Here is a 12936-nt window from a genome sequence, read left to right on the forward strand (position 1 = left end):
GTACGTCTGAGGATGCCGATCAGCCCCCGCTCGGCCCCCCCCGGCTCCTCCACCCTCTGAGTGTGCAGCACCATTATTGGTTCCTCAGCAGGGGGGGATCCCTTTTCTCCACGCTGGATGAACTCGCTACGGTAAACATCCTCCTCTCTCGCTTCAACGAGGCGAAAGACAGACAAACGCAAATCAGTGTTGCAAATGCAGCCCTGGGCGTTGCGGGGAAAAGGTTTGCAGCCACGTGTGAAAAATTTGAGTTAAAAATCAAAGAGACTCTTAACGCCTCTGTTTTAGCACTGAGAAAACGTGTTCTGGCCCTTAAATGAAATGAAAGGGTTCATTTCTGTGTTTGTCTGTTTAGCAATTAAAATCTAGGTCTTATCATTTTTAAATGAAACCTATAAACTTTCAAATAAAGTTAGTACATCCTGCTCATTTAATCTTTTCATTCATTATTTAACAAAAATTGGTTCCACAAAGAAAACAACCATATGGGAAATCCTAAGTACCCCCTTTACTGCTTCCACTGGATCTCAGGTTCAGATGTTTTAGTAGTTTAATGTTAATGTTTAGTTTAATCCTCCGGAGCATTCAGGTGTGCGTTCACGCAATGCCAGGAAGGAAAGACATAAGCAACTGCTTCCGCACGTCAATCTGGAAACGGTTGTAAGACCATTTACAAAAAAAAGGGAGTGATATTTTACAAGGAAAAGGAAAATCCTTCAAGACAGTTTTCAAGCTTCCAATCAGTGGATTAGGTTATTTTTATAAGGTTATTAAAAATAATAAAGAAGAGCTACAGATCAGACACTGCAGGACAAAGCATGTCAAATATTAACCCTTGTGCTGTCTTTGGGTCAAGGAAGGAGGAAGAGAAGAATGAAAAGAAGGAAGGAAGGAAGGAAGGAAGGAAGGAAGGAAGGAAGGAAGGAAGGAAGGAAGGAAGGAAGGAAGGAAGGAAGGAAGGAAGGAAGGAAAGAGGAAGGGAAGAAGGAAGGAGAGAGCAGGGGGAAAGAAGGAAGGAAGGAAGGAAGGAAGGAAGGAAGGAAGGAAGGAAGGAAGGAAGGAAGGAAGGAAGGAAGGAAACAAGGAAAGAAGGAAGAAAGGGAGAAAAGAGGAAGGGGAGAAGGAAGGAGAGAGCAGGAGGAAAGAAGGAAGGAAGGAAGGAAGGAAGGAAAGAAGGAAGGAAGGAAGGAAGGAAGGAAGGAAGGAAGGAAGGAAGGAAGGAAGGAAGGAAGGAAGGAAGGAAGGAAGGAAGGAAGGAAGGAAGGGAGAAAAGAGGAAGGGAAGAAGGAAGGAGAGAGCAGGAGGAAAGAAGGAAGGAAGGGAAAAAAGAAGGAAGGAAGGAAGGAAGGAAGGAAAGAAGCAAGGAAGGAAGCAAGGGAGAAAACAAGGAAAGAAGGAAGGAAGGGAGAAAAGAGGAAGGGAAGAAGAAAGGAGAGAGCAGGAGGAAAGAAGGAAGGAAGGAAGGAAGGAAGGAAGGAAGGAAGGAAGGAAGGAAGGAAGGAAGGAAGGAAGGAAGGAAGGAAGGAAGGAAGGAAGGGAGAAAAGAAGGAAGGAGAGAGCAGGAGGAAAGAAGGAACAGGAGAATTAGGTCATTTTGACCCAAAGACAGCACAAGGGTTAAAGTCCAAGACAAGAGGAACACAGCCAGATGAAAACTTATTTTGTCTAAAAACAACGTGGAAGCACGACTGAGGATCAAAACAAACCAGAATGCTGACAGAAAGATGTCTCATCGTTTATCGGCCTTAAGGCACAGAGTTTTCCACAGAAACAGCTCATACCCACTGTCAAGCACGGTGGTGGAAGGATGATGATCTGGGCCTATTTCTGAAACCACGGGGTCTGAGAAACATGCAGATCTCCTAGAATATTATGGTATACAGTTACTCTGGATACCAGAGTGTTTCTAGAGATGAACGTCAGGCCGCATGGAATCCTGTCTGAGAGCTCTGGTAACGTTGCGCTGTAAATAGGACGCAAATCCAGGGGAGCAGGAGGCAGGAATTCCAAGAATGGTGATTTATTAACCCCAAAAACAAAACCAAAAGCGCTGCAAAGCAGGGTTGACAAAAAAAGAAACACAAGAGCCAAAATCCAAAAACCTGACAGGTCACATGGAGGGAGGAAACAGTACAGACCAGCGCGGATCAAGAGAAAAACAAGACCAGATACACGGAAGGGTTGACGAGACACAGGTGCAGACAATCAGGGCAGATGGGACACAGGGAAGTCGAGACAGAACTCAAACACCAAGACACGGGCTTAGGAATGGCAGATATTTTACCGTTCACGATATACCGTCAAAAAAATTCCCCACGGTAAGAATTTGTATCTCACGGTAAAAACGATAAATTCCCGTTGATGACGTTTTTGTGTAAAGCTGATTTATGGTTCTGTGTTAAATCCACGCACATGAAGGAAGGAAGGAAGGAAGGAAGGAAGGAAGGAAGGAAGGAAGGAAGGAAGGAAGGAAGGAAGGAAGGAAGGAAGGAAGGAAGGAAGGAAGGAAGGAAGGAAGGAAGGAAGGAAGGAAGGAAGGAAGGAAGGAAGGAAGGAAATGAGCCAGAAAGAAAGAAAGAAAAAAATGAGCCTGTAAGAAAGAAAGAAAAAAATGAGCCTGTAAGAAAGAAAGAAAGAAAGAAAGAAAGAAAGAAAGAAAGAAAGAAAGAAAGAAAGAAAGAAAGAAAGAAAGAAAGAAAGAAAGAAAGAAAGAAAGAAAGAAAGAAAGAAAGAAAGAAAGATAAATTCCCGTTGATGAGGTTTTTGTGTAACAAACATGGCGGATCTGAGTCATTAGTCATTATTAGTCATCGGTTTGTACTCATTTAATTGGTTTTTATTCATTCAATTTAATTGGTGTAGTTTAGTAGCATTTAGTATTATTTTAGAGCAGTGTTTTGGCTCCAAAGACTGAATGTGCTGATAGATTTATAGTTACAAAGGTGGAGTTGCTCTTGGCCAAAACTTGGTCAGCGATCCAAAGCTCAACGGTCAAATCTACACGAGACGGCTGAGAAATGAAAGAATCTGTGATTGAATGTGTTCCTCTGAGCAAGAGCTGGGTTGCAGGTTCACCGCCGTCCTTTAAAAACCCGGGACGGATGCAGAGCGTGAATCTGCTGCTCATAACAACTCGACCGACTGTGTGTGTGTGTTTGTATATGTGAGTGTGTGAGTTCCTTCACACCATGTGAGATATTTCAGGAATGCAGAAAAACCTCTCGACGGGGGGAGACAGGTGAGATTACTGCAGTTTGAGACTAATCAGTAACCAGGTGGCATGTAAACACCAAACTCCTCCCACTGATTCAGACAACGAAAAGTGTCACGTGACACTCGGGCGGAAACGAGACCTCTGAACCCCCATCCGTCGAGTTCTCACCTCCAGCGTGTTGTTTTGAGTTGCTGATTGGGAGATTTGTTGCAATTTGAACAAGATGCTTGTGACACATCCCCACGAGGATCTGCCCACACAGCTCTCACCAGCGCCGTCTGCACAGTCGAGCAAACTCCGTCCCTCAAGTGACGTCGGACAGAAATAACCAGTTTCTGTGTTTTTAATATCCGAATCCTCAAATGAGGCACACATGGAAGACAACTTGGTTACATCTTCCGGTTGCTATGGTAACTCACGTGCATAGATTTAAACAAAACTTAAGTGGAAGGTGGTGATGATATTGGAAATGTTTATGCGGAGTTATGCAGCTTTAGCGTCCAGAAAGACTGCCTGGATCCAATATACAGGACTGTCTCAGAAAATTAGAATATTGTGATAAAGTTCTTTATTTTCTGTAATGCAAAAATGTCATACATTCTGGATTCATTACAAATCAACTGAAATATTGCAAGCCTTTTATTTCAATATTGCTATCATGTCTTACAGCTTAAGAAAACTCAAATATCCTATCTCAAAAAAATTGAATATTCTGGGAATTTTAATCTTAAACTGTAAACCATAATCAGCAATATTAAAATAATAAAAGGCTTGCAAATATTTCAGTTGATTTGTAATGAATCCAGAATGTATGACATTTTTGTTTTTTTAATTGCATTACAGAAAATAAAGAACTTTATCACAATATTCAAATTTTCTTAGACAGTCCTGTAGGTGTTTTGAAATCAGATGTGGGCTGGCAGTGTGAAGTTCATCAGTCCTTCCTGCAGCAAAGTAAAGTTGCTTTCGTCAACGAGAATTATGACTAAATATCGTCGTCAACGAACCTTTATCACCTGAGGAAAACGAGACGAGACGCAACAAGATGGGGAGAAATGCAGAAAAATAAATATGTTGTAAACTCAAATTAGAGTCTTCTCTGTCTGGAATGAATGTATTCTTGAGTCTATAAAGTCACAATAATATAATAATAAGATAACCTTGTTTGGATTGTAAAATGGGTTTGCCTAAATACAATTTTTAACTAAAATAAGACTAAAATGGTCAGACTTTTAGTCGACTGAAATTTGACACGAATAAAAGGAGAATGAACGTGACTAAAACTAATAAAAACTAAAATGATAGCTTGACCCAAAGACTAGACTAAAACTAAAATTGAAACAGGCTGACAGGAACAACACTACAGGAAAGCTACCCCACATCATGATACCACCACCCCCGTACCTCACAGTTGGGGATGATGTTCTGAAAACCCCCCTCCCTTTTATTCCACCAACCTCAACAACGATAATTCTACCACGGGACGCATCTTCAGAAACGTAAGATCTTTGCTCCCATCGGCTGCTGCAAACTGTAATCTGGCTTTTTTTGTGGTTAGTTTTGGAGCAGTGACTACGTTTACATGCAGTCGAAATTTGTGTTATTGGTAATATTCCGGTTACTGAAACATTCGGAATATTACGTTTCCATGCGTGAGCAAACAGGGTTATCCCTGTATACATGGTAATTAATCATTTGGGATATCTCCATCAAACTAGCGACGCACGGAGAACATCATGACGCAATTTCCGTCATTTCCGCTTCTTCTTCCTGTATCCAAATTCAAAACAAATGCTGCTTCGCGCAACTTTTCGCTCACCTTCTTTTAAATCTCGCTATCCCGGTACTTTCTACCGTCTACAAATGCAGAAATGTTCATATCCTTCATTACATTTATGAAGTGATTAGTCTCCTCCTGGTCTTGCGTTCTCCGTGTTTATAAGAACTTCCTGGACTCAAAAGACCAGGATTCCTTGCAAACAGAGCATGTGCAGAAAACAAATTCCTGTTCCGTTTGATGGGGATATTCCGTTAGGCGTTTACATGACCGAATATTCGGGTTTTAAAAGGAGTAACCCAGGGGTCATATTCGGGTTTTTACATGAATTTTACATGAATATGAGCAAATTTGGGTTATTCAAAGGGGTTATTGGTGTTTACATGGCCGTGCAAATTCCGGTTTTTGCCAATATTCGGATTTTAAAAGGGTTATTGATGCATGTAAACGCAGTCAGTGACTTTCTGCTCATATCAGAACTAGTTCCTGGTTTCAGCTAGCATCTCCACGAGGTCTTTAGCTGTTTGTTCTGGGGTCCGTTTGCACTTTTAATCCAGGACACAGGAGCCCGGTTCTGCCTGAGCGGTATGATGCTGTTTATACGCCCAACCGACGGAGCAGACGAGCGTGGGATGTTCTGGCTTTTGGAAATCAAACCAAATGAGGAACCGGACTTGTAAAGCTCCACAGTTCTTTTTTTTCCCATGATGTCTTGAAACAAGCCCCTTGCATTTGACTGCATCCACATGTTTGCCTCCAATTAACTCAGGTGGTATCAGTTAACCAATCAGAAGCTTCTAAGGCCCAAACATCAGTCGCCCAAATGTTTCAGGCCAGAATCAACTCCAGTGTTTTTAAATAAAAACATCTGGGAATCCCTATCGACTTAAAGCAGAACATTTACTTAACTTTCCGGTCAAACATGGAGAAAAAATGGTGTAACTTTATCTAAACTACAAGTAAACTTCCAGCTGCAGCTACCTCATTTCTGTATTTTTGAGTTTTTCCATCATTTTTCTTTTTATCTGTTCAGTTTTTGTTTTCATTTATTTATTGTCTACCTCTGCTTGAACTTTGAGTAAATTGGGTTCATGCATGATTTGACCACTTTGTTTAATATTTTGAGTACTTTCATGTGGCGACTAAAAATACAGAATTTACTGCACTTTAATCATCAAAATCCGTAGGAGGTAGGAGATAAATGTGGAGATAAAGGTGGAGATAAAGGTGGAGATAAAGGTGGACCAAATACTGTATATACACAGTTTACCCTTACAATTATGATATTATCGTTGTTTTTTTATAAATGTTTTTACTTCTATACATTTTTATTTTCTTTTGTAATTATATATTATCTTTTTATAGATTTTTTAAAATTTTCTCATATCATTTTTGTTTTTTTTTGTTTGTTTGTTTTTTAAATAATGCTACTATTCTTTTCTTAGTTTCTTTTTGTAATTCATTTAAATTACTTTATTTTATCAATTTACTTGTATTTAGATTTGATTTGATTGATTGGACACCATCATTCCATAAAGTAGTGATTCATTGTCTTTGGACGTTCATTAACAACGTAATTAAGGCTGAATCGGCTCTTATTCAGCCACCCACCGGACCCAGTGGCGCCACCAGGAGGGGGGCCAGGGGTGGCCATGGCCCCCCCTACAAATTTGCTGGCCACCCAAAGTCCACTGGCCTCAAAAAAAAAATTTTTTAAAAAACACTTGCCGGTCACATAGATTCTATCGTCAGTTATGCGTTTCATCTCAAAATGCTCATTTGGGCAAAATGCATATCAGAAGGTGTTTCTTTAAGTATTTCTGAGCCTAATAATAATAATCAAAACAGACATATTAATAATATGTATAAAAAATGCATATATATATATATATATATATATATATATATATATATATATATACACAAACAACCAGACACACTCACACTCACACCTAGGGGCAATTTAGAATCATCAATTAACCTAGCATGCATGTCTTTGGACTGTGGGAGGAAACCGGAGTAACTGGAGAAAACCCACGCAAGCACGGAGAGAACATGCAAACATATATATATATATTATATATATATATATATATATATATATATATATATATATATATATGCCTTTAGGTTTTTACCAACATGGTATTAACCATTAATATATATGCAGACAAGTTAGAAAGTAAAAAAAAAGAAGTATTTCTGAGCCTGTATACTACAACAGTATAATAAAGTCCTGTAATGATGGCTTTTAGTTTTGGTGTCCACCCCAAGAATTGAAGTGGCCCCCTCTGGCACCCCCTAGGAAACATTTTTGGAGGCGCCCCTGACCGGACCTGGAGCTGAAAAATTATTATTTTAGTTACTTTTTTTAAGTCCATTCAGGTTTATTGATTCTATATGTCAAAAATATTGCAGGAAAACGTGCCACAGGAATCTGTCAGAAAAGCCTCACCTTGAAGTCCACGGACAGCTGCGGCGTGTACTCCAGCGTCCACAGGGCTCGAACCAGCGACGCCAGCTGCTCGGTGACCTCCCCGCGGGCCCCGTCCTGGACGCCCCCGGGGACCCCGGGGCCCCCGGGCACCCTGGGGTCCCTCCGGGGGCCCCAGGGTGCCCCCGCCCCCCCCTTGTACTGCTCCAGGCCCAGGTGCTCGGCCAGCAGGTCGGTGTTGCTCAGACACTGCACCACGGCGTTCATGAAGCAGGTGTTTCCGTGGTTCTGGAGCCCCAGCGCGCCGGGGGTCTGCTGGTCCCCGGGGCCCCTCAGGACAGAGCCCCGGGGCCCGGGTCCGTCCCGGGCCCCGGGGCTCCGTCCTGAGGGGCCCCGGGTCGAGAAGCCGCCCCCGAAACCTCCATCATCCTCGTCCTCGTTGCGCGTCTGCGGCTCCGGGTCCCCCAAGTGCGCCAAAGTGCCCAAAGTTTTCAGGATCCGCTCCATGAAATTCCCGAAGGACCGCAGCGACTTCCTCCTCTTCAAGCCCCCGTGCTTGTATTTCTTGGACGTTTTGGGTTTGAGCGGCTGTTTCCGCACCTTGCGGGCGTCCATGGCTCCTGGAGGTATGATATGATACGAATACTTTATTACGGACTCAAAAGGTTCCATATAAAAATTACAGGTCACACTTTAAAATACATGCAAACATCTGTTCTTCTGTTCTTACACTTAAAACAAGAGTCATTACCAGAAAAATAACTTGTTATTTGACAATTTTCACCTGTTTCAAGTCAATTTTCACTTGAAATAAGTAGAAAAAATCTGCCAGTGGGACAAGATTTATCTTCTCATTTCAAGCAAAAAAATCTTGTTCCACTGGCAGATTTTTCTACTTATTTTGAGTGAAAATCTACTTGAAACAGGTGAAAATTGTTGTTTTTTCCAGTGATGAGTCTTGTTTTCAGTGTAATGAGATTTTTTTTTTACTAAAAATGAGACATTTTAACTAGAAATAATAATATTCTTGTTAAGATTTTGAGTTTTTTTCTGACTCATGGAGTCGACACGTAAATTTAAACATAAAATTCCTCAGCAGAGCATGGAAGGTGGGGACATAACAATTAACAAATAAAGTGCTTGCACTTGTCCATCTTGGAAGCTTAAGGAGGATCCTGAACGCATCATTACACTGCAAAAACTCAAAATCTTACCAGGAATATTTGTCTTATTTCTAGTTAAAATGTCTCATTTTTAGTCAAAAAATCTCATTACACTTAAAACAAGTCATTACCAGAAAAATAACTTGTTATTTGACAATTTTCACCTGTTTCAAGTATATTTTCACTTGAAATAAGTAGAAAAATCTGCCAGTGGGACAAGATTTATCTTCTCATTTCAAGCAAAAAAATCTTGTTCCACTGGCAGATTTTTCTACTTATTTTAAGTGAAAATCTACTTGAAACAGGTGAAAATGGGTGTTTTTTCCAGTGATAAGTCTTGTTTTAAGTGTAATGAGATTTATTTTGACTAAAAATGAGACATTTTAACTAGAAATAATAATATTCTTGTTAAGATTTTGAGTTTTTTTCTGACTCATGGAGTCGACACGTAAATTTAAACATAAAATTCCTCAGCAGAGCATGGAAGGACATAATTAACAAATAAAGTGCTTGCACTTGTCCATGTTGGAAGCTTAAGGAGGATCCTGAACGCATCATTACACTGCAAAAACTCAAAATCTTACCAGGAATATTTGTCTTATTTCTAGTTAAAATGTCTAATTTTTAGTCAGAAAATCTCATTACACTTAAAACAAGAGTCATTACCAGAAAAATAACGTGTTATTTGACAATTTTCACCTGTTTCAAGTCAATTTTAACTTGAAATAAGTAGAAAAAATCTGCCAGTGGGACAAGATTTATCTTCTCATTTCAAGCAAAAAAATCTTGTTCCACTGGCAGATTTTTCTACTTATTTTGAGTGAAAATCTACTTGAAACAGGTGAAAATTGTTGTTTTTTCCAGTGATGAGTCTTGTTTTCAGTGTAATGAGATTTTTTTTTTACTAAAAATGAGACATTTTAACTAGAAATAATAATATTCTTGTTAAGATTTTGAGTTTTTTTCTGACTCATGGAGTCGACACGTAAATTTAAACATAAAATTCCTCAGCAGAGCATGGAAGGTGGGGACATAACAATTAACAAATAAAGTGCTTGCACTTGTCCATCTTGGAAGCTTAAGGAGGATCCTGAACGCATCATTACACTGCAAAAACTCAAAATCTTACCAGGAATATTTGTCTTATTTCTAGTTAAAATGTCTCATTTTTAGTCAAAAAATCTCATTACACTTAAAACAAGTCATTACCAGAAAAATAACTTGTTATTTGACAATTTTCACCTGTTTCAAGTATATTTTCACTTGAAATAAGTAGAAAAATCTGCCAGTGGGACAAGATTTATCTTCTCATTTCAAGCAAAAAAATCTTGTTCCACTGGCAGATTTTTCTACTTATTTTAAGTGAAAATCTACTTGAAACAGGTGAAAATGGGTGTTTTTTCCAGTGATAAGTCTTGTTTTAAGTGTAATGAGATTTATTTTGACTAAAAATGAGACATTTTAACTAGAAATAATAATATTCTTGTTAAGATTTTGAGTTTTTTTCTGACTCATGGAGTCGACACATAAATTTAAACATAAAATTCCTCAGCAGAGCATGGAAGGTGGGGACATAACAATTAACAAATAAAGTGCTTGCACTTGTCCATCTCGGAAGCTTAAGGAGGATCCTGAACGCATCATTATACTGCAAAATCTCAAAATCTTACCAGGAATATTTGTCGTATTCCTAGTTAAAATGTCTAATTTTTAGTCAAAAAATCTCATTACACTTAAAACAAGAGTCATTGCCAGAAAAATAACTTGTTATTTGACCATTTTCACCTGTTTCAAGTCAATTTTAACTTGAAATAAGTAGAAAAAATCTGCCAGTGGGACAAGATTTATCTTGTCATTTCAAGCAAAAAAATCTTGTTCCACTGGCAATGTTTCTACTTATTTTAAGTGAGAATCTACTTGAAACAGGTGAAAATTGTTGTTTTTTCCAGTGTTGAGTCTTGTTTTAAGTGTAATGAGATTTATTTTGACAAAAAATGAGACATTTTAACTAGAAATAATAATATTCTTGTTAAGATTTTGAGTTTTTTTCTGACTCATGGAGTCGACACGTAAATTTAAACATAAAATTCCTCAGCAAAGCATGGAAGGTGGGGACATAACAATTAACAAATAAAGTGCTTGCACTTGTCCAGCTAAGCTTAAGGAGGATCCTGAACGCATCATTACACTGCAAAAACTCAAAATCTTACCAGGAATATATGTCTTATTTCTAGTTAAAATGTCTCATTTTTGGTCAAAAAATCTCATTCCACTTAAAACAAGAGTCATTACCAGAAAAAGAACTTGTTATTTGACAATTTGCATCTGTTTCAAGTCCATTTTAACTTGAAATAAGTAGAAAAATCTGTCAGTGGGAGAAGATTTATCTTGTCATTTCAAGCAAAAGAAATCTTGTTCCACTGGCAGATGTTTCTACTCATTTTAAGTGAAAATCTATTTAAAACAGGTGAAAATGGGTGTTTTTTCCAGTGATGAGTCTTGTTTTAAGTGTAATGCGATTTATTTTGACTAAAAATGAGACATTTTAACTAGAAATAATAATATTCTTGTTAAGATTTTGAGTTTTTTTCTGACTCATGGAGTCGACACGTAAATTTAAACATAAAATTCCTCAGCAGAGCATGGAAGGACATAATTAACAAATAAAGTGCTTGCACTTGTCCATGTTGGAAGCTTAAGGAGGATCCTGAACGCATCATTACACTGCAAAAACTCAAAATCTTACCAGGAATATTTGTCTTATTTCTAGTTAAAATGTCTAATTTTTAGTCAGAAAATCTCATTACACTTAAAACAAGAGTCATTACCAGAAAAATAACGTGTTATTTGACAATTTTCACCTGTTTCAAGTCAATTTTAACTTGAAATAAGTAGAAAAAATCTGCCAGTGGGACAAGATTTATCTTCTCATTTCAAGCAAAAAAATCTTGTTCCACTGGCAGATTTTTCTACTTATTTTAAGTGAAAATCTACTTGAAACAGGTGAAAATTGTTGTTTTTTCCAGTGATGAGTCTTGTTTTAAGTGTAATGAGATTTATTTTGACTAACAATTAGACATTTTAACTAGAAATAATAATATTCTTGTTAAGATTTTGAGTTTTTTTCTGACTCATGGAGTCGACACGTAAATTTAAACATAAAATTCCTCAGCAGAGCATGGAAGGTGGGGACATAACAATTAACATAAAGTGCTTGCACTTGTCCATCTTGGAAGCTTAAGGAGGATCCTGAACGCATCATTACACTTCAAAAACTCAAAATCTTACCAGGAATATTTGACTTATTTCTAGTTAAAATGTCTCATTTTTAGTCAAAAAATCTCATTACACTTAAAACAAGTCATTACCAGAAAAATAACTTGTTATTTGACAATTTTCACCTGTTTCAAGTATATTTTCACTTGAAATAAGTAGAGAAAAATCTGCCAGTGGGACAAGATTTATCTTCTCATTTCAAGCAAAAAAATCTTGTTCCACTGACAGATTTTTCTACTTATTTTAAGTGAAAATCTACTTAAAACAGGGGAAAATTGTTCTTTTTTCCAGTGATGAGTCTTGTTTTAAGTGTAATGAGATTTATTTTGACTAAAATGAGACATTTTAACTAGAAATAAGACAAATATTGTTAAGATTTTGATTTTTTGCAGTGATATGCTACCTGCAACTTCTTTATCTTGGCTTTGGTGGTATAATTCCACCAAAGGTGAGCTGTTTAAGAGGTGTACAAAAGGCTGTGAATAGACTTACCTTAACATCAGCTGCACGTATGGAGAGACCGGGAGGAGGAAGGAAAGAGCGCACCTTTGCGCTCCCGGACCTCAGCGCTCCGGACGCACCGAGCCGCCGCCAATAAGGCACATAATCACGGTTATTGTTATTATTCCTCCACCTTCTCGCTCCCAATCCGTGACAGAAAAAAAACCAGAACCAGAAATCCTCCAGAGTCCCGAGGGGTCGACTTCCTCGTCGCGGCGCTCCGACGTCCTTCCGCCGGCAGCTCGGCTCTCCCAGCGCCGCTTGTCCGTCCCGGTGTTCTGACAATTTCTGCTACCTGCCGAGAAATGCTACTTTGTGGTTCTGCGCATGCGCACAGTCGATTTTCAAAGTTTCGACCGTCATTTCTTGCACGATGTAAAATTGATAATATGGGATGTTTGAGTATTTGATCCTTCAAAATACACTACCCATAACATGAATTGCATTACACTTTGTGAACATTATACGATAAAGAGAAAAAAAACGCAATTCTTTTGCTTTATTTGTTAATATTAATTCAGTCATTCGCCTTTATTTAGCCAGACAGGTCATTAAGAACACATTCTTATTT

The 12936-nt window shown here is 38.5% G+C and overlaps 1 protein-coding gene across 1 annotated transcript in view; it reads right to left on the reverse strand.

Moving 5' to 3' along the window:
- usp43a (ubiquitin specific peptidase 43a) overlaps positions 1–12627 on the reverse strand; it is a 305451-nt gene extending 292824 nt beyond the window's left edge. The window contains exons 1-2 of the mRNA XM_061733346.1: positions 12357–12627; positions 7447–8045 (exon numbers count right to left, since the gene is read on the reverse strand). Of these exons, the coding sequence (XP_061589330.1) occupies positions 7447–8040 (594 nt within the window). The 5' untranslated portion in view covers positions 8041–8045; positions 12357–12627. The remainder of the gene's footprint in view (positions 1–7446; positions 8046–12356) is intronic.
- Between the last annotated feature and the right edge of the window lie 309 nt (positions 12628–12936).

Source organism: Cololabis saira, chromosome 1 (genome assembly GCF_033807715.1).
Source record: "Cololabis saira isolate AMF1-May2022 chromosome 1, fColSai1.1, whole genome shotgun sequence".
Classification (NCBI taxonomy): Eukaryota; Metazoa; Chordata; class Actinopteri; order Beloniformes; family Belonidae; genus Cololabis; species Cololabis saira.